This window comes from Octopus sinensis, linkage group LG2 (assembly GCF_006345805.1).
Source record: "Octopus sinensis linkage group LG2, ASM634580v1, whole genome shotgun sequence".
NCBI lineage: Eukaryota > Metazoa > Mollusca > Cephalopoda > Octopoda > Octopodidae > Octopus > Octopus sinensis.
In genome coordinates this window covers 203,518,441-203,543,698 of record NC_042998.1, presented here as the reverse complement: position 1 = coordinate 203,543,698, position 25,258 = coordinate 203,518,441, and the positions used below count along the sequence as shown (strand labels likewise).

At 40.5% G+C, this 25,258-nt stretch overlaps 1 protein-coding gene across 3 annotated transcripts in view; it reads right to left on the bottom strand.

Annotated features, from left to right (window-relative positions):
* The window catches only part of LOC115232503 (43 kDa receptor-associated protein of the synapse-like), a 110,838-nt gene that overhangs the window by 85,166 nt on the left and 414 nt on the right, over nucleotides 1–25,258 (bottom strand). Inside the window, exons 1-2 of one of the 3 annotated variants that reach the window (XM_036500684.1) lie at nucleotides 24,437–25,258; nucleotides 22,362–23,476 (exon numbers count right to left, since the gene is read on the bottom strand). The exon at nucleotides 24,437–25,258 is cut by the window's right edge and continues 414 nt beyond it. In XM_036500684.1, the coding sequence (XP_036356577.1) occupies nucleotides 22,362–23,297 (936 nt within the window). In that variant the 5' untranslated portion in view covers nucleotides 23,298–23,476; nucleotides 24,437–25,258. Of the gene's footprint in view, nucleotides 1–22,361 lie in introns of all 3 variants that reach the window. The other 2 variants (XM_029802406.2, XM_029802405.2) reach the window with 2 other exon arrangements.

The window sequence follows — 25,258 nt, the reverse complement described above, 5'->3', positions numbered from 1 at the left end:
GTGGTGGTGGTGGTAGTAGTAGTAGTGGTGGTGGTGGTGGTAGTAGTGGTTGTGGTGGTGGTAGTAGAGATGGTGGTGGTGGTGATAGTAGTAGTAGTGGCTCTGGTGGTGGTAGTAGTAGTAGTGGTTATAGTAGTGGTGGTGATAGTAGTAGTAATAGTAGTTGGTGGTGGTAGTATTAGTTGTAGTAGCACTGGTGGTGCTAATAGTAGTAGTAGTGATAGTGGTGGTAGCAGAAGTAGTAGTAGTAGTAAGAGTGGTGGTAACTGTTATGGTGCTGGTAGTGGTGGTGGTGGTAGTGGTGGTGGTGGTGGTGGTGGTGGCGGTGGTGGTGGTGGTGGTGGTGGTGGTGGTGGTGTTGCTTGTGGTGGTTGTGGTGGTGGTGGTGGTGGTGATGGTGGTGGTGGTGGTGGTGATGATGATGGTGTGGTGGTGGTGGTGGTGGTGGTGGTGGTGGTCAATGTGGTGATGAAGGTGTTTCCCAAACAATGCTAATACCAGTGGTAACAACTGTTATTGTTGCTGTTTAACCCTAGGTCCAGCTGTACCATCCCCAATCCACCTAACAGACATATGATGATGATGATGATGATGATGGTGTATCTTAGACTATATCATTCAACATGTCCTTCATATTTATAAAGCTGAAGGCTGTGATATAAAAGATATTTGGCTGCTATTTCTAGCTGCTTGAGAAACTACACTGAGGCTCATGATAACTGTTTAATGTTGTTTAACCCCAGGCTACACCTGATCCAGCAGACAGGCCTAGGATGAAAAGCATGATTAATATAGCCATTCTGTCTTTTATTCTCCCACCCCAGCACACGGCATTGCCAGGACTACATTATTTAATATGTTCTTCACGGGATATACGAGGGAATTGGTTGTTATTTCTAGCAAGTCAAGCTTGTGATAGTGATGGTTAGCTGCTGTCCCTGCAGTGTATGGATTAAAGTTCTTAATCCTACCCCACCTTAGGGTCGAATCTACCCAGCCCTAAGTCTACATGCTGGCATTTAGCCCCAGGTCTGCCCCCGATCAAACAGCCCTATGATGAAAGGTGTTCCAGCCATGACCATCTCAACTTTTTAGGGTAATCGAAGATTGCTTTTTCTAATGACTTTGCTGTGGTTAAGATGGTAAGATGTGGTTGAAGGAGATCATCATCATCATCATCATCATTGTTTAACGTCCACTTTCCTTGCTGGCATGGGTTGGATGGTTCAACTGGGGTCTGGGAAGCCAGGAAGCTGCACCAGACTCCAGTCAGATCTGGCAGTGTTTCTACAGCTTGATGCCCTTCCTAATGCCAACCACTCTGTGAGTGTACTGGGTGCTTTTTACGTGCCACCAGCACAGGGGCCAGAGGGGGCTGGCATTGGCCACATTTGGATGGTGCTTTTTACATACCACTGGCACAGAAGCCAGTTAGGGCAAGTGAGCTGGCATCAACCATAATCAGATGGTGCTTTTTACATGCCACTGGCATGGGAGCCAGTTAGGGCAAGTGGGCTGGCATCAACCATAATCAGATGGTGCTTTTTACATGCCACTGGCATGGGAGCCAGTCAGGGTGGTGCTGGCATCGGCCATGTTCAGATGGTGCTTTTTACATGCCACCAGCACAGAAGCCAGTGATTTTTATGTGCCACCAGCACGAGAGCCAGTCAGGGTGACGGGGCTGGCATCGACCACGTTCAGATGGCTGCTATTTCTAGTAGGTTGTATTATTTACTGCAGTAGCAATTGGTACAGTGTAGCTCTTAGCTGGTCAGCCCTGGTTGTGCATTCCTATGATCAAAGACATTCCAAAACCATAATCCACCATTTTCCAGACATATTTAGACTCAAGTTTAATTAAACTAAAGTGTACTTGCATTTTTCTTTTAGATGGTAAGAAACAATATGAGGGACTTTTGGCTACTATTTTTAGCAGATTAAACGCAACACAGAGATTCCCTCATTGGTGATCTAGTCTAGAGGTGGTCTGCCCTTGGGCAGGAGGTCCTGTGCATGTGAACCTTCTCCAGCACTTTATATATGACCTGGAAGGACCCGTACCCTCCCCTACTACGGTTAAGTGGATTACTGGAACTTCAGTTACCATGACTAGACATGGAATGAATACTGGGGTGGTTTCCCATTGCCTTCTTCAAGCTGGTGGGATTTGAACTCAGAATGTAGACAGTTGGAAGATATAGCGTAAAGCATGTCTGCTGGTGTGCTAATGATTCTGCTGCTCTCGCACCCGCAGAGCAATGTGAAGTGATGTGTTTTGCTCAAGATCGCAATGTGCTGCTCAGGTCGAGAATCAAGCTAGCATGAGTGCAAGACCCTAATCTCTAGGCATTTCAGAAAGAGAAAGATTAACAGAGACATGTGCTTGCATGTGTGTGTGTGTGTGTCGGTGTGTGTGTGTGTGTCAGTGTGTGCGTGTGCGTGTGTGTGTGTGTGTGTGTGTGTGCGTGTGTGTGTGCGTGTGCGTGTGTGTCGGTGTGTGTATGTTTGTATGTGTGCGTTTGTATGTGTGTGTGTTGTTGACAATGGATGACCCCAAAGGGGGACATGGCAGGTACTTTATCAACTGTTTAAAAGCAAAGTTGGCTTCAGCAAGACTTGAACCCAGAACATTAAGGGTTGGAAGAAATACAACTCTGATGATTCTGCCAATTTGCCAGCCTGGCTGCGCTTACAATAATTCTTTTTAATTTTGGCCCAAGACCAGCAATGATGAAGTCAGTTACATTAAGTCCTTTGTTCAACTGATATTTATTTTAATGAACCCCAAAAGTAGCCCTCAGCAGGATTTGAACTCAGAATGTAAAGTCAGAAGAAATGCCCCTAAGTATTTTGGCCGGTGTACCTTGGCTGTCTTTACAATAATAACAAAACAATAGAAGCCCTTTATGTGGTCACTTACTAGAAATAGCAGTCAATTTTGCTTTTGTATTTGGTTTGCACCATTCTTGATGTGAACTGTGGAGTTGAAACATTTTGTTGTATCTCAGAATTTAACCAATTAAGTAATTGATTGCTTGATTAAAAGACAAACAGACCAGAAGCAGATCTGGAATAGAGAGGGTGTGTCAGTTGATGAGGCCTTGAATGGTGATGAAAAGGCTTTGACAAGCCTAACTGATTGACTGATAGATAGAATGATTAATTAAACAATCAGTTAACTGGTTAAAAGGCTAACCAATTGACAAAGAAGTGAAACAGAACCAGTGCATGTGTTTATTATTGGCAAAATTACCCTCCCAAGATACAAAACAGCAGATAAATTTCTCTTAACAAAAATACATAAAATACAGGACGTTTAAATAAAAAAATGGGATGGTCATGGCTGAAACACTTTTGAACATAGATTTATCCAATGAGATCTGACAAAGATCAAAACAACAATAACAATTAGTGACAGTTGCCTCTAATTTTGGTACAACACCAGTAATTTTGAGGGAAGGGGGTTAGTCTATTATTATTGACCCTAGTAATTAACTGGTACTTTATTTTATTGACCCTAGAAAGCTGAAAGATAAAGTTGACCTCAGCAGGATTTGAATTCAGAATGTAAAATGTTGGAACAAATGAGGTAACACATTTTTTCCGAACACTAACAATTTTGCCAGTTCCATGCCCTTATAACTACTAATTCTGCCAATAATTACTACTAATAAGAGCATAGAGCAATAAACTATGTACCAGTCAAATACTTGGGTCAATATCATCAACTACCAGTCTTCTGGCTTTGAACCTAAATTAGAAACCAGCCAGGAAGAAAAGACAGTTTTCCTCTGTCTGGTGGCTATGATGAAGGAAGTGGTGTGGTGGACGAGATTGAAAGGACTGAAGACAGACACTCTCCTCTTTGGCCAAGCCCTCATCGACTTTTCAAAGTTCCACTTGAAAAGGCAAATGAGTGTAGAGAGGGGAGTTCTCCCCCCCCCCCGTGAATTTGCTGAAAGGTGGGTGTATGTGGTGAGGATGGCCCATATGAATGGTCCTACTCTGAACTTTCATTTGTAAACTAGAGGAGTTGAAAAGGAGCGAGGCACCTGCTGAGGTGTATCTGATGGTCAGAATAACCAGAATGTGCGGAGTTCCTCGGCTTTCCCTGTGAGGAATTTTCCCCTTTTGGGAAATTATTATTATTGTTTGTTTTTGTTACTTATTGTTGTTCAACACCCTACTTGTCCCTTGTAGTGTATCATCCCTGCTTGTTTTGTGTTCAGCCCTTGTGGCCAATGAAGAAAGGATTATTATTATTAAGCAATAATAAATCTCTGAGTGAGACGTAACCAGTAGCAACACAGAATCATGAAGTATATTTACCACCTAAATGTGGCGGACCAATAAGGGACAATGCTACTGTTGTTTATAACCACAGGAAGACATCTCCTCCAGCTGGCTAAAAAGCATATAGTATTTTGCGTTTAATCTGAGTTTTCATCACAAGCTGGTGGTTGTCACACGCTAATGATGGGTTACTATCCAGAAACCAGGGTCCGTGTGCATCACATAAGGCTAGAGATGGAAGTGATGATTTTCCTTCACAAATACTGATCGGACACAGACAATGTGTGTTTAGCCAGCTGGAGGAGATGTCTTCCTGGGGCTATAAACAACAGTGGCAACGTCCCCTATGGGTCCACCACATTTAGGTGGAAAATATAATCCATGATTATTATTATTATTACGATTATTTATACCATCACTACTAGTAATAACAACAAAAGCAATAGAATGGTTTCTAATTGTCACACAAAGCCAGGTAGTTTTAGAAGAAGGGCTCAACAGATACGGGTTTCACCAAACCCAAAAGGATCAATGGTAAAGTTGACCAACAGGATTTGAACTCAGAACATGAAATGTCAGAAAAAGATAGTGCTAAACATCTTGTCAGACATGCTAATGATTCTGCCAGCTTGCCACATCATCGTTCATCATTTAACATCCATTTTCCATGCTGGTGTGGGTTGGATGGTTTAACTGAGGTCTGGAGAGCCAGTGGCTGCACCAGGCTCCAATCTGATCTGGCAATGTTTCTACAGCTCGATGATCTTCCTAACGTCAACCACTCCAAGAGTGCAGTGGGTACTTTTTACGTGCTACTGGCATAGGAGCCAGTCAGGTGGGCCTGGCATCGATCAAGTTCGGATGGTGCTTTTTACATGCCACTGGCACGGAAGCCAGACTGGAGGTACTGGTATCAGCCATGTTCAGATGGTTTTATGTGCCACTGGCACAAGAGCCAGTCAGGGGGTACTGGCATCGACCACATTCGGACGGTGCTTTTTATGTACCACCGGCACAGGAGCAAGTCAGGGGGCACTAGCCAAAACTACGATAATGGTTTCAAATTTTTCCACAAGGGCAGCCATTTTGGGGGAGGTGAGGAGTTGATTACATCGACCTCAGTATTTCACTGGTACTTTATTTATCGACCCCCGAAAGGATGAAAGGCAAAGTTGACCTCATCAGAATTTGAACTCAGAATGTGAAGACAGACAAAAATACTGCTAAGCTTTTCACCCGGCAAGCTAACAATTTTGCCAGCACACCACGTTAACAATAATCCTTTCTACTATAAGCACAAGGCCTGAAATTTTAGGGGGGGTGGGGATCAGTCGATTAGATCGACACCAGTACGCAACTGGTACTTAATTTATCAACCCCAAAAGGACGAAAGGCAAATTTGACCTCAGCAGAATTTGAACTCAGAATCTAAGAACAGAATAAATGCTGCAAAAATGGTGTGTTGATGATTCTGCCAGCTCACTGCCTTAATAATAATAATAATAACCTTTTCTACTAAAGGCACAAGGCCTGAAAATTTGGGAGAGGTCAATTACATTGACCCCAGTGTTTGAATGGTAATTAATTTATCGATCCCTGTGCCGGTGGCACGTAAAAAGCACCCACTACACTCATGGAGTGGTTGGCGTTAGGAAGGGCATCCAGCCGTAGAAACATTGCCAGATCAAGATTGGAGCCTGGTGCAGCCTTCTGGCTTCCCAGACCCCAGTTGAACCGTTGAACCGCATGGAAAGCGGACGCTAAACGATGATGATGATGATGATGATGATGATGATCCCAAAAGTATGAAAGACAAAGTCAACCTTGGTAGAATTTGAACTCAGAACGTAGTGATGGGTGAAATACTGCTAAGCAGTTCGTCCAGCGTGCTAACAATTCTGCCAGCTCGCAGCCATAATAATGATAATTATAATAACAACAACAACAACAATGGTTTCGAATTTTGCCACAAGGGCAGCAATTTTGGGGGATGGGGATGAATCGATTACATCAACCCCAGTGTTCAACTGGTCCTTATTTTATCGACCCTGAAAGGACGAAAGGCAAAGTCGACCTTGGTGGAATTTCAACTCAGAGTGTAGCAACGGGTGAAATATCGCTAAGCATTTCATCCAGCTAACAATTATTCTGCTAACTCACCACCTTAATAATAATATAATAATAACCTTTTCTACTAAAGGCACAAGGCCTCAAAATTTGGGAGAGGTCAATTACATTGACCCCAGTGTTTGAATGGTAATTAATTTATCGATCCCTGTGCCGGTGGCACGTAAAAAGCACCCACTACACTCATGGAGTGGTTGGCGTTAGGAAGGGCATCCAGCCGTAGAAACATTGCCAGATCAAGATTGGAGCCTGGTGCAGCCTTCTGGCTTCCCAGACCCCAGTTGAACCGTTGAACCGCATGGAAAGCGGACGCTAAACGATGATGATGATGATGATGATGATGATGATCCCAAAAGTATGAAAGACAAAGTCAACCTTGGTAGAATTTGAACTCAGAACGTAGTGATGGGTGAAATACTGCTAAGCAGTTCGTCCAGCGTGCTAACAATTCTGCCAGCTCGCAGCCATAATAATGATAATTATAATAACAACAACAACAACATGGTTTCGAATTTTGCCACAAGGGCAGCAATTTTGGGGGATGGGGATGAATCGATTACATCAACCCCAGTGTTCAACTGGTCCTTATTTTATCGACCCTGAAAGGACGAAAGGCAAAGTCGACCTTGGTGGAATTTCAACTCAGAGTGTAGCAACGGGTGAAATATCGCTAAGCATTTCATCCAGCTAACAATTATTCTGCTAACTCACCACCTTAATAATAATATAATAACCTTTTCTACTAAAGGCACAAGGCCTGAAAATTTGGGAGAGGTCAATTACATTGACCCCAGTGTTTGAATGGTAATTAATTTATCGATCCCTGTGCCGGTGGCACGTAAAAAGCACCCACTACACTCATGGAGTGGTTGGCGTTAGGAAGGGCATCCAGCCGTAGAAACATTGCCAGATCAAGATTGGAGCCTGGTGCAGCCTTCTGGCTTCCCAGACCCCAGTTGAACCGTTGAACCGCATGGAAAGCGGACGCTAAACGATGATGATGATGATGATGATGATGATGATGATGATGATGATGATGATGATGATCCCAAAAGTATGAAAGACAAAGTCAACCTTGGTAGAATTTGAACTCAGAACGTAGTGATGGGTGAAATACTGCTAAGCAGTTCATCCAGCGTGCTAACAATTCTGCCAGCTCGCAGCCATAATAATGATAATTATAATAACAACAACAATGGTTTCGAATTTTGCCACAAGGGCAGCAATTTTGGGGGATGGGGATGAATCGATTACATCAACCCCAGTGTTCAACTGGTCCTTATTTTATCGACCCTGAAAGGACGAAAGGCAAAGTCGACCTTGGTGGAATTTCAACTCAGAGTGTAGCAACGGGTGAAATATCGCTAAGCATTTCATCCAGCTAACAATTATTCTGCTAACTCACCACCTTAATAATAATAATAATAATAATAATAATTTCTCTTCCTCAAGAAAGTTCTGATTTGATGTAAGTGATAAGGATGTGAAGAGGAAGTACTTAAAGAAACTGAACCGAGTGAAGTTGATGGCCTCATAGTGAACTGAGGGGTATTTTCTTCAAATCCTCATTTATACTCCTATAATGAGTCAAAAGATTTGATTAGAAGGCGCAAGGCAATTAGCACAGCTATTAATAGCATGAGAGAATAAATACCTTGTGGTTAATGTTTAGCTTTTTGTTATTCAGAGTCGAAATCTCATTGAGGTCAGCTTTGCTTTTCATCTGTTTTAGAGCTAATAAAATACTGGCTAGCATGAGGTCAAGTCTTCTCTGAAGATCATGAGGACCATTTGTGTCCCTTCCCTTCAAGAAATGGAGAAATGTTGAGCAAGGATTCAGGACCCTTCTCTCCTGATAAGTCTATTACATACAGTTTTACTTGTTTCAGTCATTTGACTGTGGCCATGCTGGAGCACCGCCTTTAGTCAAACAAATCGAGCCCAAGACTTATTCATTTTAAGCCTAGTACTTATTCTATCGGTCTCTTTTGCGAACTGCTAAGTTACGGGGATTAAACACACCAACATCGGTTGTCAAGCGATGGTGTGGGGACAAACACAGACACACAAACATACACACACACATCATCATTATCATCATTTAACGTCCGTTTTCCATTCTAGCATGGGTTGGACAGTTCAACTGGAGTCTGGGAAGCCAGGAGGCTGCACAAGGTTCCAGTCTGATCTGGCAGTGTTTCTACAGCTGGATGCCCTTCCTAACGCCAACTATATATATATATATATATATATATGTATAAAAATTATATATAAAAAATACAAAATGGGACAAGAACGCAAAAAACACAAAGAGACGACACAAAGAATGGACGGGTCATTCGAAGCCTCTAATCTTCAGTCAGGAACCGGATCGTCCTAGCAAATTTCAGCTGATTAATCTTGATATCGCTCAGATCCGGCCAGCCCCAAGGAAAAACTAAGCTGCGAGCATTAGATTTCTTGGAAAAAGGATCGAATGTATACGAAACAAGGACAGAAAAACGGACGATGCCACAAAAATATAAATACAAAAAATAAAAATAAAATTAAAAACAAGAATGGTAATAACGGGACAAAAACAGCAGGTGTCTTACGACTTTAGACAATTGAACTTATCTTTGCGATATATATATATATATATATATATATATATATATATATATATATATGATGGGCTTCTTTTAGTTTCCATCTACCAAATCCACTCACAAGACTTTGGTCGGCCTGAGGCTATAGCAGAAGGTGCCATGCAGTGTGACTGAACCCGGAACCATGTGGTCGGTAAGCAAGCTTCTTACTACACAGCCACTCCTGCACCAAGCTAAAACTTCATAACTTGGCAAGAAACAAAGTCTTTTTCTTTTGGACATTTGCAGATATTTACAAAGATATTTCCAGCTCTGGAACCAGCAGAATGAAGACTCCTCAGTGGCAAACTTATCATCCAAGTCATTGCATTCCGTTTCAAAGATCAGTTCTTTGAAAGCTGTTGGTTTACTGGCATGAATGACTAAGGTAAAAAACATGTCAAAGACAGGGCTTTGAATGCTAGACATAACAGCCAAACCTTCCTCAAATCACACCCTACTATTTTAGAACAAGGCATATTAAACAATATAATCACTGATACACAAACACACGGGATGGCCACAGTAGGAAAACCCTTGATCAAGGCCAACCAAGGGCTAAACAACATTTGTGCAGAAGGGAGATATCTAGAAGGGTTGTTGTTATATTGCAAATGTGTTTTCAGTCATAGTGTATCTAAGAATACATTATCCAATGTCTCCCTTTTTTTTTAATATGGCAGAGCATGATTTGAGGAAGATTTAGCAGCAATTTCTAGCAGGTGAAGGTACCACATATAAGGTCTGATCAACCATCAAAGAATGCCTGTATTTACACCCACTCTTTACCAAACATTAGACACTGTATCTGCATCTACCCCTAATCGTATGTCAAACATTAGACACTGTATCTGCACCAACCCCAAATCTCCAATTCTTCACTGGGCTCAAAATATGCTGCTATGAATAAAAGTCTTTAAAACATTGGAGTTCTCTCCTCTTGAGTAACCATGGTAACTATCAACAGGTTTTCTTGAATTAATTTTTAGCAAAGTGGACAGCCACTGGAGGAAAAAACAAAGAAGTTTCCTCCATAGGTGCACAGAAACAGAAATAGCAACCAAATGGCTGTAGAAATATCATATGATTGCTTTTATAAAAAAGAAGGCTAAATTAATGTAGTCCAAGATATATGGTAACTGGAAAGGAGGATTTCAGCCAGAATGTCTTCCATTAAAGGATTATTGTATTAGGTCAATTAAACAACCAAACAATTAATCTTATTCTTTTTGTACAGTTCTATATCTAAGAGTTGAGGAATTATGTACATTATTTACATTTGACGGGTATTTGTCCTCATCTGGTTTGTTTCGGCTGATATCCCCCTCCAGCCTTCATCAGGTGTCTTGGGGAAATTTCGAACCTGGATTCTCATTCCTAAGGTATTTTTCAATGTTGTTATTATTATTATTATTCAGGTCACTGCCTGGGATCGAACTCGGAATCTTGGGGTTAGTAGCCCGCACTCTTAACCACTATACCATATGCTCATGGGCTGTTTGTTTTGTTTTTCTTTTTTTCCTTCTTTTTACTATTAATTCCTAACACACTTTCACAAAGATTGCAATAGCCGTTTACGACACAGATCCAAACAGCATATGTCATCAGGTATGCATATCTGTGCAGGTATATGCAGAAGCAAATATAATATTGTGGCTGCTTGGTGAACGACCTGCACAGGTGATTCGTTTATAGTGATTGCCCCCCTCCCATCAAATCATAACATTACCTGTACAGGTGCATGGTGTACAGGTGCATCAGAGTGATTGTAGGGCTACATCAGATGGAGTGTTTTTGCACAACAAACTACCCAACCTGAGAATTGAAACCATGAGCTCACAATCATGAGTGCAACGCCCTAATCACTAAACCACACACCATCATTCTATATAAGGCCTGGTAACTTATTCCTACAAACATCATACACACATACATATATATATATATATATATATATATATATATATACGACAGGCTTCTTTCAGTTTCCGTCTACTAAATCCACTCACAAGGCTTTGGTCAGCCCAAGGCTTTAGTAGAAGACACTTGCCCAAGGTGCCACACAGTTGGACTGAACCCGGAACCATGTGGTTGGTAAGCAAGCTACTTACCACACAGCCGCTCCTGCGCCTACTATTTACTTCATGGAAAAATCCTTTACATTTGTGCTTACATGGAAAATGATGTAAATCAGAGTGGAGTGGAGGGTGGGGGAGAAATAGTAAAGTGTTGTTAAAATTTAGAAAAAGAAACAAGCAAAAACTAAACAAGAATTACGTGAAAATGCAATGTTTCTTTCTGGTAATGCTAAATCTGGTTGCCATAGGAATGTCATGGTATGGAGTTACACGTTGGTGATTCAACAATAATTCCTGATAAACTAACAGGATTTCCTTGTGGAAGATAGAATGTTCTTGCAACAATTTCCTGCTGGTTCCATGGGAGGGTCTGATTCCAGCAGAAATATGAAGTCTGCAAAATGGTGGTTCCTGCTGCTTCCAGTAGGAAGCTATTGTGGTCCCGCTAATCTATTTACAGTAAGACAGACAAAATCAGCAAGAGTCGAATGCTTTAACCCTTTTGATATCAACCTGCCTGAGATTATCCCCGATTCTATGATATAATCTTCATGTTTTAAAATGATCGTAATTAGAACCTTAAGTCAAAATTCCATGTTGATTTATGTACCAAACAACAGATTAATAATGACTAAAGTTATTTTATTAAATTCTTCGTTATTTTTGAAGTTAATTGAAACAAAGACTGTATATTCAACCGATATATTATAACGAAGGGGTTTAAATTATTTAAAAAACCCTCCACTAAAATTTCATCTTAATTTATAATACAGAAACCAGCTTCATAAGGACCAAGTTTTTTACTGAATTCTTCATTATTTTGGAAATGCCAGCTTAATGACTAAATTATTTTACAAAAATCTTCATTATTTCTAGAATTAATTGAAACAAAAATTGTATTTAATTTTTTTGATAACAACCTACTTGAGATTATCACTGATTCTAGGATGTAAACTTCATATTTTAAATTGATCTTAATTAATCCATCCTCACAAATTTTCAAGTTAATTTATATTCCAAGCACTAGCTTACTAATGACAAGATTATTTTAATAAATTATTTTCAAAATAAACTGAAACAAAATCAGTTTATTTCAACAGAAATATGATCTGAAATGTCTGAATACAAATTGCTGAATCTCTGTTCACCTCTGACTCAACAGATTTATCATTAAAAGTTATTCCAGCTATGACTATCCTATGTTTTTAACGTACAGTGTATCAAGGATTACATTATCCAGTGTGTCCTTTCTTTTATAAGGCATAATGGTATAATCTGAGGGAAACTTGGCACTTACTTCAAGCAGATCAAGCCACTACAGAACCTCTCTTAGTAACGTTGCTAAGTGGTTCTTTCCTAAGGTTGAAAGTGTTTAGTTGTGCAGTTATTAAAAGGAAGGACTACTTTACCTGGATGTGCTGTTCTTTTGCCAGTAACTAAACCACACACACACACACACACACACACACACACATAATGATGCAGAAAATATGTCCTACAGTCCAGTGACATCATTCATGGCCCAATGATGTGTTTTTTCACATACATTATCTATAAAGAGAATTTCTCTCCCAAGACAGTTCTCACAGCAGAGGTCTTTCCACATTCAAGTGTGCACAAACATGCTAAATAGAACTGTACACACATCATCATCATCATCGTCATTTAACATCAGTCTTCCTTGCTGGCATGGGTTGGACGGTTTGACTGGGTACAGGCAAGCCAGTAGGCTGCGTCAGGCTCCAATCTCATCTGGCAAGGTTTCTACAGCTGGATGCCCTTCCTAACACCAACCACTCCGAGAGTGCAGTGGGTGCTTTTTATGTGCCACCAGCTTGGGAGCCAGTCAGGCAGTACTGGCATCAACCATGCTCAAATGGTGCTTTTTACATGCCACTGGCACAGGAACCAGTCAACGGGGGACTGGCATCAACCACGTTTGGATGCTGCCTTTTAGGTGTGAACAGCACAGGGAGCCAGTTAGGTGGCACTGGCATCAACCCACGCTTGAGGTATCAACCCCAGCCAATGCTATTTGGTGTACCTCTGGTTTATTAATTCAAGCTTGACAAAGCTTTGCACACATCAGCAAATTCATTATTTGCTGTTTAAGTATATGAATGGTAGCTCTTAGTAAGCTGTGGATGACAGAATTGGTGTCCGTAGCTGATAAGGCACAATGATGCAGAAAAATGTGTCTTACAGTCCTATGATGTCATTCATAGTCCAGTGTTGTGGACCTTGAGGTAAAGTCTTGGCATCTCATCACCATCATCTCTCCTTTTTTTAGTTGTGGCAGCCATGTATCTCCTCTACAGTAAGACATCTGTTCCTAACCCTCCATCATAACCTCTCAACATCTGGCATAAAGCCATCTCACTCAAAAATATAACACCACTCGGTGAAGGGGTTTTATCTTGCAAGTTGCTTGGCAAAGCACCCTATACACTGTAAAGTAGCTGGTATTAAGAGGGGCATCTAGTTGTAGAAACCATGCCAAAACAGTCACTGAGCTCAACACAGGCCTCTAGTTGGATTCTGTCAAGCCATCCCTGCCAACATGGAATACAGGAGCTAAATGACGATGATGGTTGTCTGTAAGGACAATTTCTGCAGTGAAGGTTTTCTCATAACAGACATGTTAAATACGAGGGTGAGTCAAAAAGTAATGCCATTTTGTTTAGGACAGGTATAATTACCAACACAGGAACATGTATCATACATCAAAATGAAGCTGGTCCTCTGTGGATCACATCCCTACTTCTCAACATAGTCACCGTTTCTCTCAATAGCAATGTTCCACCTTCGAATGAGAGCATGTATCCCTGCCCCATAAAATTCTGTTGACTGTTCTTTGAGCCACTTCTTCACTACAGTTTTCTCTTCCTCGTCACTGGAATAATGTTTGTCTCTCAAACCCTCTTTCATGGGGCCGAAGAGATGATAGTCTGAAGGCGCTAAATCTGGTGAGTGTGGAGGTAGTGAAGAAGTGGCTCAAAGAACAGTCAACAGAATTTTATGGGGCAGAGATACATGCTCTCATTCGAAGGTGGAACATTGCTATTGAGAGAAACGGTGTCTATGTTGAGAAATAGGGATGTGACCCACAGAGGACCAGCTTCATTTTGATGCATGATACATGTTCCTGTGTTGGTAATTATACCTGTCCTAAACAAAATGGCATTACTTTTTGACTCACCCTCGTATAACTGCACAACTATATTTTAAGGAGCATTGCTTCATGAACCTCTAGCTGATCAATGATATTTAGTTCATGTTTACTTTAACGAGTGAAGGCGCGTGGCTTAGTGGTTAGGGCATTCAGCTCACGATTGTGAGGTCGTGAGCTCAATTCCCAGGTGATGCGTTGTGTCCTTGAGCAAGACACTTTATTTCACTTTGCTCCAGTTCAGTTCACTCAGCTGGCAAAAATGAGTAGTACCTGTATTTCCAAGGGCCCCCTAGTCACACTCAGTGCCATGCTGAATCTCTCTGAGAACTACATTAGGGGTACACGTGTGTGTGGATTGCTCAGTCACTTGCATGTTAATTTCACGAGCAAGCTGTTCCGTTGATTGTATTTGCTGGGACCCTCGTCATCGTAACCGATGGAGTGCTCCTACTTTAACGAGTTTAACTAAGTTTTATTCCTTCAAATTTGCTTCTGAGGTGGATATCATCATTGTCATCATTTAACATATGACTTCCATAGTGGCATGGGTCCAATGGTTTGACAGGAATTGGCAAGCTGGAGAGCTGCACCAAGCTCTGTCTGTTTTGGCATAGTTTCTATGGCTGGATGCCCGTCCTTTACACCAACCACTTTACAGAGTGTACTGGGTGCTTTTGTCTATGGCACCAGCACTGGTACTTTTTATAAGTGACAGCGACATCAGTGGGGTCACTAAGTAACTCACAAGATGAAGACCCCACCCTAGCTGGGAGAGGGATGGGGGTGGAACCACAGGAAGTGGCTTTATGCCAGGTGAAAAGTTAGAGAGTAAGAGAAGGGTGGAAATAGATGTCATACTGTAGAAAAGATACTTGGCTACCCCAGAAGGAGAGGGAGGAGAGACAGAGATAGAGAGAAAGGTGAGAGTGAGAAATATATTTCTTTACTGCCTACAAGGGGCTAAACATAGAGGGGACAACAAGGACAGACAAAGGGATTAAAGTCGATTACATTGACCCCAGTGCGAAACTGGTACCTTATTTATCGACCCCGAAAGGATGAAAGGCAAAGTCAACCTCAGCGGAATTAGATAGATGGTGTTGGAGAGGCATTAGGACCTACTCTCATATAGCAGGGGGAATACAGAGGGGATAGCAGGGGATGTTCAATAAGAATGTAGAGGGGGAAGAGGTGACTGTAGCAAGTGATGGTGAGAGAAATCAGAGTGGCTAGTCGGGGGGGGGGGGTATGGTAGATGTGTGAGGGCATGGAGAGTGTGTGGGTAGGTACACGAGGCAAAGAGAAGGGACCAAAAGTGGATTGCTTGTTTTGTAAAAATCTGAGTGGGTTTCATTTGCTCTTTTAAATTTTTGGGCAATGAGTGGTTATCAAGGGGGAGGGACAGAGATTAAAAAAAAAAAAATTACAGAAAAAAAAATTAAAATGACACTACACAGCTCATTTAGTTGAAAATACCAAACAACAACAACAACCAGAACAACAACAACAACGACGACATAGGTGTTGATGATGCCATTTCCTTGATTATTTTCAAGGAGGAGAGATTATCAAGTTAACATTTCTACAATGGTTTCAACTTTCTCACACTCATCCCATTTATCATATTCATTATTTTTTTTTGGTGTTTTAATGTTGATTTTAATGTTTTCTGTTTAATACTTCCTTTTATAAAAGATGGAGAAGGAAGCAGGGGCACTCATGTGCCTTGCAGGCACACTCACGGAATTAGTGGGATTGGTGTGGTTGACAGCCAGACTGACCTTTGAAGGACCCACTCCTAAATTTGAGGAGAATGGTGTGGCTGAGAGCCTGATGTGACCTTTGAAGGGCCCACTCCCAAATTTGAGAAGATAGGCTGATAGCCAAACTTGAATGTCTTCCAAGTTACAGTAAAAATAGGTAAATAAAAAATATATATAACAATAAATAGACACAGGTGTGGCTGTGTGGTAAGAAGCTTGCTTCCCAACCACATGGTTCCAGGTTTGGTTCCACTGCATGGGGGCACCTTAGGCCGACCAAAGTCTTATGCATTTGGCAGACAGAAACTGAAAGAAGCCCCTCGTGTGTGTGTGTGTGTGTATGTGTCCTCCCATCATCGCTTGAAAACCAGTGTTGGTGTGTTTACATCCTTTCTATTCAGCAAAGAGCCCAATAGAAGAAGTACTAGGCTTAAAAATAAGTCCTGGGGTTGAATTGTGTGACAAAAACACTTCAAGGTGGTGCTGCATTCAAATGACTAAAACAAGTAAAAGAATAAATAAATAAATAAATAAATAAGGCGCTAGGAAAGGAGCTAAGTGTCTGTCCTACCTGTTTGCAAGGGATTAGCATATTTGACATTAGCCCACCTGAGACCACTCTTGGAGCTGATAGAACCTTCCTGTTTTAAAAGGATCTCAATTAAAACCTATCAAAATTTCATGTTATGTTCACTTTAAAAGAGAAATCAGTTTCCCGTTCACCCGTCATATGCAATGACTATCAATAAATCACAAGGGCACATTTGATAAAGTGGGGCTGTTTTGCCTGAACCTGTATTCGGCTATGGTCAGCTATATGTTGCATTTTCAAGGGCTCACAAAATTTCTGATGTGAAAGTTAAAGTTATTGCCCATCAATTGAAGGGTACAATAGGTGCAGGAGTGGCTGTGTGGTAAGTAGCTTGCTAACCAGCCACATGGTTCCGGGTTCAGTCCCACTGCGTGGCATCTTGGGCAAGTGTCTTCTGCTATAGCCTCGGGCCGACCAATGCCTTGTGAGTGGATTTGGTAGACAGAAACTGAAAGAAGCCTGTCGTATATATGTATATATATATGTGTATCTGTATGTATGTGTATGTGTTTGTGTGTCTGTGTTTGTACCCCTAGCATTGCTTGACAACCGATGCTGGTGTGTTTACGTCCCCGTTACTTAGCGGTTCAGCAAAAAGAGACCGATAGAATAAGTACTGGGCTTACAAAAGAATAAGTCCCGGGGTCGATTTGCTCGACTAAAGGCGATGCTCCAGCATGGCCACAGTCAAATGACTGAAACATGTAAAAGAGTAAAAGAGTTATCAACACTGACAAACAAAGGAAAAGAAGAGGGAAACCTTACGTGAAGACCATAGTCTGCAAAGAAGTATTGAGTTGAAATGTGTATTGGCTCAGAGCCATCGCCTTGGCTTATAAGTTACCAGTGATGCGGCTTTTAGACTATACCATGTTGCATTAAATTTTAATCCCCGTGAATAATATAGAATAATATAGAATAGAGAATCATTTTTTTTACTATAAAATTTTTCAGTTCAATATTTATGAGATGAAGAATTATGTACATTATTTACATTTGATGGATATTTGTCCTCATCTTGTTTGTTAACATTTCGGCTGATACACCCTCCAGCACTCATGTTGTTTGGGGAAATTTCAAACCTGGGTTCTCATTCCTAAGGTATTGTTCCTTCTCAAGCCATACCTGGCTCATAAGGGCTGGTTTCCCGGTTTCCTTGGCATATAGGTTCCCCACCTGGACAGGACACCGATCCATCACAGGTGAGCTGCAAAATGCAGGAAGAAAGAGTGAGAGAAAGTTGTGGCGAATGAGTCAGCAGAAGTTCGCCATTACCTTCTGCCAGAGCCACGTGGAGCTTAGGTGTTTCGCTCATAAACACACACATCGCCCGGTCTGAGATTCAAACCCGCGATCCCTCGACCGTGAGTCTGCTGCTCTAACCACTAGGCCGTGTGCCTCCACACTAAGTTATGAGGATGTACACAAACTAATACTGGTTGTTAAGCAGTGGTAGGGGCCAAACACACACACTGCCAGGCTGCTGGACATACAGCTACAAAATGCTATTTGCTACAAGTGAAACAGCAAATAATACAAGACCACCTCTGTAAGGAAAGGGTCAGATGACAAGTGCCCCTGCTCAGAGTATGTTAAAGGGTCATGGAGGATTGCTCATTTGTTAAAATGGGTCCCAGTGATAAGATTTTAGTCAAACAAATTGACCCCAGGACTAATGTTTTTTTAAGCCTGGTAATTAATCAGTATTTTGTTGAACTGCTAAGTTACAGGGACATTAACAAACCAACAACTGGCTGTCAAGCAGAAGAAGGATACACACACACACACACACACACACACATACAGAAGCTTCTGTCCACCATATCCAATCTCAAGGCTTTGGTCAACCCAAGGCTAAAGTAGAAGACACTTGCCCAAGGTACCACATGGTGGGACTGAACCCAAAATTACGTATTTGGGAAGCAAACTGCTTACCACACAGCCACGCCTGTTCAACATTTTACTGCAATGCTACTAAATGACTGACCTACGTGACTGAAGATTGACTCTTAATTATCATCATCTCCTACAACTAGTAAGTAACTGATCAAGGTATCTACATGACTAAAGATTGAGTCTCATCATCATACAGTACTGCTACTACATAACTCATTAGTCTATCTGACTAATGAGGACTCTTACTCATCAATTAAAATATACTGCTACCACATGAATGACTGATGTCTGAGACTAAAGACTGAGCCTTGCACATCATCGTACTATACATGTGTGATCTATGTCGGTGCTTCTCAAACTGTCTGATGTGGAGTACCGGCAGTTCTGTTTTTTTACCAATGGGCTAACTGGCTTCCGTGCCTGTGGCACGTAAAAGGCACCATTCGAGTGTGATCGTTACAAGCATCGCCTTACTGGCACCTGTGCCGGTGGCATGTGTGAAAAGATTCGAGCGAGGTCATTGCCAGTACCGCCTGACTGGGCCCCGTGCTGGTGGCATGTAAAAGCACCCACTACACTCTCGGAGTGGTTGGCGTTAGAAAGGGCATCCAGCTGTAGAAACTCTGGAGCCTAGTACAGCCATCTGGTTCGCCAGCCCTCAGTCAAACCGTCCAGCCCATGCTAGCATGGAAAGCGGACATTAAACGATGATGATGATGATGATGATGATGATGTGCCATGGACAAGTAATATTTCTTAGTAATATTAATTTATACCGGAAACAATATATATAATAAAGATAATAAAAGTTGACAATTTTTTTTGATCTCCACATAAAAAACACCAACTAATCGTGTCGTTGCCAGCCTCATCTAGCCCCTGGGCCGGTGACACGTATAAAGCACCCATACTCTCATGGAGTGGTTGGCGTTAGGAAGGGCACCCAGCTGTAGAAACACTGCCAGATCAGACTGAAGCCTGGTGCAGCCTCCTGGCTTCCCAGACCCCAGTCAAACCATCCAATCCATGCCAGCATGGAAAATGGACATTAAACGATAATGATGATTTTATGTTTCTTTTCTGGAAACTTGCCACATACCGGCAACTGATGGTATGCGGACCGGCACCGGTCTGTGGACCACCACTTTCAGTAGCACTGATATATGTGATTAAGGACTGGTTCCCTAGACGTCCCCGTGTCTCACAGTAAAAAATCCCTTCAGTTATTTCTCTAACAATAGTTAGGCCTCATAAGATGGAAACAAATTTTGAAATTTGTTTACCAGTATTTGATTCTGTTCAGTTATTGTTGAGTGATGGATGAAAGCCTCACCTTCCCATTGTTGACTTATCTAGGTTGGTTGTAAGTCTACTGTCAACGCTATTTAATTACAGGTTGTGCTGAGCACTCATATCTTTTATCTTTTACTTGTTTCGATTATTACGCTGGGGCCTTGAAGAATTTTAGTGGTTCTCGTTCCCAAACTTTCATTTCATGTTGGTCCAGTCCACAAAGCTGCAATGGAATAGCCTTCTGATGAGAGGGTGGGTTGGCCTGCTTGCCTAGCCAGTGGGGTGTCATCAATCAAGAACTAAATCGATGCAGAGTGTATTTGTGACCAGCAATGTAGAACATGCAATAGTCTGATTGATCACGTGAGATAGGACATGTAACTTTGGAAGAATATGTTTGGTAATATCAGGAAATGTGTACAAACAAGGTTTATAACTGAACTTTTATCAAATTTCTAGGTACTTATAGAAAATGATGAAATAATGAACACTAATTTTCGAAAGAAAAATATGTATTACCTTAGAATATAATTAAACAAACAAATTCCTCATTTGAGTAACTCTTCTGTTATCTACACCTTTTCCGATTCTGTGTGGTGCTCATTTACTCATAGCCTGTATTCAAGCCTAGTATGTGTACCTCATTTACTCATAGCCTGCATCCAAGCCTAGTATGTGTACCTCATTTACTCATAGCCTGCATCCAAGCCTAGTATGTGTACCTCATTTACTCATAGCCTGCATTCAAGCCTAGTATGTGTTCTCTTCCAGTCTGTATGTTAACTCTGTATCCCTCATCTATCTCTATACGATGTAATAATGCATGACTGGAGAAACCAACCAACATTTATATCGGCTATTATCATAGAGACAGACAGACAGACAGATAGAACTAAGTTTGCGAGAAATTGAGAAAACGACACCCATTTCCATGGTTACTTGTTTATCGTTTTAATTCTGATGACCGGCCAGTGGGGAGCCCTCACTTTCAATATCTCCGCATATACGGACCCACTGTTATCAGAAACATGTGGCAATGGGGTGTGTGTGTGTGTGTGTGTATATATATATATACATATATATATGAGTGGCTGTATGGTAAGTAGCTTGCTTACCAACCACATGGTTCCGGGTTCATTCCCACTGCGTGGCACCTTGGGCAAGTGTCTTCTACTATAGCCTCGGGCCGACCAAAGCCTTGTGAGTGGGTTTGGTAGACGGAAACTGAAAGAAGCCCGTCGTATATATATATATATATATATATATATATGCGTGTGTGTGTGTTTGTGTGTCTGTGTTTGTCCCCCTAGTATTGCTTGACAACCGATGCTGGTGTGTTTATGTCCCCGTAACTTAGCGGTTCGGCAAAAGAGACCGATAGAATAAATACTGGGCTTACAAAGAATAAGTCCCGGGGTCGAGTTGCTCGACTAAAGGCGGTGCTCCAGCATGGCCGCAGTCAAATGACCGAAACAACTAAAAGCGTAAAAAGAGTAAAGAGTGTATGTATATATATATATATATATATATATATATATATATATATATATATGTATATATATATATTTGTAACACTTGCGATAAATAAAATAAATGGTAACCTATTATTTATAGTTGTCTGCTCACCAACTAAGGACTGGGTTTGTCCGTTAACAGGAAGCAGAACGTTCAGTTCAGACAGGCGCCAGAAATATCTTCTGGTTTGTTTACCTTTTAATAAGTACACAAACATTAACTAATCACGCACGAGTTGCCAGACAAAGCGAAGAAAACACGAGAAACTATACAATAATTCCTTTATATGCGATCAGGCTTAGATGACTGAAACTTCGAAGTCACAGTCAGTATTATTCATGTTAAAGAATAATAAAATTTTTTACTCTACGGAAAGTTTTGAGTAATCCTTCAGTTTCATGTAAAATCGTTTTTATTATAACATAAAACAAATGCTATATTATATAATATATAAAAAATATACATACACACACACACACTTATGTTGATCGTTATCCTATTGCAATAATTAAGACAAGCAATTTCCGATAATCTAAATATCACAAACATTTTATAAAGCATATCACTGCCAAATACGTGTTTAATTCATACAATAAGGGGTAATCCTTAAGTTTAAGTTACAAAACTGAAATGAGAGCAGCTTGGGTATTGATATCATATGAAAAACAATATTTACGATATTTATTTTCTCCTCAGCAATTGTTATTTAAGTCAGAAAAACTATATTTTTTTTATTCAACTTTGTAAAAAAAAAATTCTTTACTTTTTTTTAAATTTTTGCCGACGAAATGTAAATTCTTACCCCATAATTTGCCGACTTTGATAGCAATAATATCCATGAGGAAACGAAATTAGTAGAATTGGGTGTACAGTTGTATAGGTATGCATGTGTGTGTTTCGAAATCGTTCAAGCGTGTAAGTTTTGTTTATATTTGGTTTTATAAGCTGAAAACAGACAACAAGCAAAAACTTAAATGTTGATTATAAGGTGTCGGTGCTTACCTCACATGTTTCCATAGCTTCGACAGTTCTACCCATTTTCCGATTGCAGTCCGATACCCGCTGGTTTAGTAAACGTTGGTACCGGCTTGCTGCCGGGGTAACCGGACAAAGTTGCGGGCCACTGCGTGTCTCGGAAATTTTCGGAGTTTTTAAGTGTCCATAGGCACGTTTATACCAGCCAAGGGCTGAGAAAGTGTCACCTAATGAAAGGAACATGTCACCATACCCAATGCAGACCAACATGGCTAAAATCGAGTCGCATCTGGCATTGGCAACTTCCAGTGCTACGTCATAGTGTTGTAAGGCTTTTGGGAATTCTCCCAGACCGACATAGGCCTGCGCTTGTGTCAGATAGGCATAACCATGCAGCGGCAGATGAGAGATGCTGGCAACGGGGCTGAGGGTTACTGCCAGCGGGGAGTAGTGGCGAGGCAGAGTGGTCAGGTCACTCGATCCGTTACCGTTTAATAACATTTCCGTCTGGATACAGTGATGGCTATAACAAATGGCTTTGTGATATTCGCACAGTTTCACGTTGCTCCGAGCTAAATTCAAGTAAGCAACGGACAAATGTTTCCAATAAAATTCGTTCGTTTTACGCGTCTTTTTACTTTCTTTCTTCACTCTTTTATTATTATTACTCTTGTTGCTCACTTTTCTGTCTTTTCGGTCTTTTCTGTCTTTTCTTTTCTTTTGTTTAGCTTGATATCTGGCAGTGATTAAATTCAACTGGGCCACGGAATTCAGCAACATTTGCTTGAGTCTGCCTGCATCTTCGTGGGCCCTCAAAAGGTAACCAAGAATTTCGAATTTTTTGCTATCGTCTTTCACCCTGGCCAATACAGTTTGCCAAGTTTGAACAGCTTCGTCATAGCGGTGTTCATCATACGCTCGAAGTCCTTTCCTAATCTCTGTCCTCACAAGTTTTTGGCCCATCTCACAATTTGTCTGTTTTTCTTCCTCTTTTTGTCCAGTCTTTTAATTCACTCTTGCTTTTTTAAAAGCAGACTTAACGACTTGGATGTCTCCAGTTCGCGATGTTGTTTGGACCGTGCTCATGAGGACGTTTTACTCGTTTTTATGTAAATATTTTCTCTGTAATTCCTACACGTGACCTAAAAATAATATATTTATCATTGTCAATTACAGTTTGTAGCAAATAAATATCGATTATCAGCGACCTTTGTTAGTAGTAGTAGTAACACTAGTAGTAGAAGCAATTCTTTGCTGACAGATAACAGGTTAATTTTTAAAGCGATGACCAACCGCTTTAATTCTTGGTTATGGTTATTAAAAATATATATCCACAGGTTTTTATATATCACAGTAGTTTCAATCTCATACAACTTTTAGTCGGGGGAATTTTTTCCAAACTTAAATATCACTGAAAATACAAATTATTGTTTTTGTTTCGTTTTTAGTAACATTTAAATAAATTTCTCTATCGGTCAGTTCTATAGAATATGGTTTTAACAAGTAGTTCTAGAAATAAATACAAATATTCAACAAGATATTTTTTGAAAAATTAATTTCTTCAACACACACACACACACACACACATAGAATTAAAATAGATTTTATTTGTCAAGCTCGAATTAAAAACGAAAACTTGGAAGCTAATAACACTTTACTTCACCGCCGCCTGTCCCGTCTCTAATTTATATATTTGTCAACAAGTTTACAGCCGGTAACTTGCTGGAATGGTTAAACTTTGAAAGAATTCTTCTTCAATGAATCTACCCACTTTGATGGATCGTTTCTGCTCCCTGTTCCCTTTCGTTCAACTTTATTTACCCCTCCACTCATTATCTGAAAGCTCTTATCAGTATTAGGGAGCTACTTAAGAAGTCTTTATTCTTCTTATATATAAATATCTCCCCCAGTCTTCTTTTGATACCATTCCAGTCACTGCTGCTACTTAATGCCGTCTTTATCTTTTGCCTTAGTTTCTCTTTCTTAGGTACAATTTACAAATAAATTCTTCCACACTTCGCTCTCTTTCACCTGCTTTCTCTCTCATTCACCCAATATTGTCATTAACACATTTTTAATTAATAATTTAACTTTATAATTACACAGTTAAATTCACAATTTTTCAATCTGCTTCCACATATAACTAAGACGTGTTGAGGTGGGAACTTCAAAGCGAGAATTATCACAAGGAGGGGGTTTTCCCTCAATTCTTTCACCAACTTGCGCTTTTACTCCTCGGTCGACACTGACGTATCACAGAAAGCCAGAGATACGTTACCGTTATTCAATCTACATGAAAAACAAGACTAATATTAGGAAGCCATCAGGTCGTAGTGAGAGGCTAGTTTCCTTTTCTTGTTTTTCTCAACGTCTTTTACTCAAAATTTCTCGATGTTCAAAGAATTTGTCGTCTTATTAGACAAAAGCAAATTCTTGATATTCGCTTCTCTTCACTATGACATGTATATATATTTTTCATTCCTTGTTGTCAATGAAAACGATAATCTTTTATTTTTATTTTCCATTCGTTCAACAATTACTTTTTTTTTCTTTTTCGAAAGGTTTCTCTAATTATAAGAAGTTATTTCGGTAATCCTTGTCTTAAACCGAAATTAATATCTCCTGACGAAGATTAATTATCTCACTTTTACTTAATGCTTTTATAGCGAGACAGACCTTTGTTTCCCTTTTATACAGAATGTCAGTTTTATATTTTGGCGAAGAAGAAATAAAGACATCCAAAATGATAATTAAAAACGGTAGATTCCAAGAGAAAGAATGATAATTACTTGTTAATTACTGAGATAAATAAATTTCCTCGAAATCTTCGTAATCACAAAACAGAAATCCGGTGGTACCACACTTAAACACACAAGCGAGGGTAGTTTACATTCTAAAAGACTCTTCAAAAATCGATGTAGAGT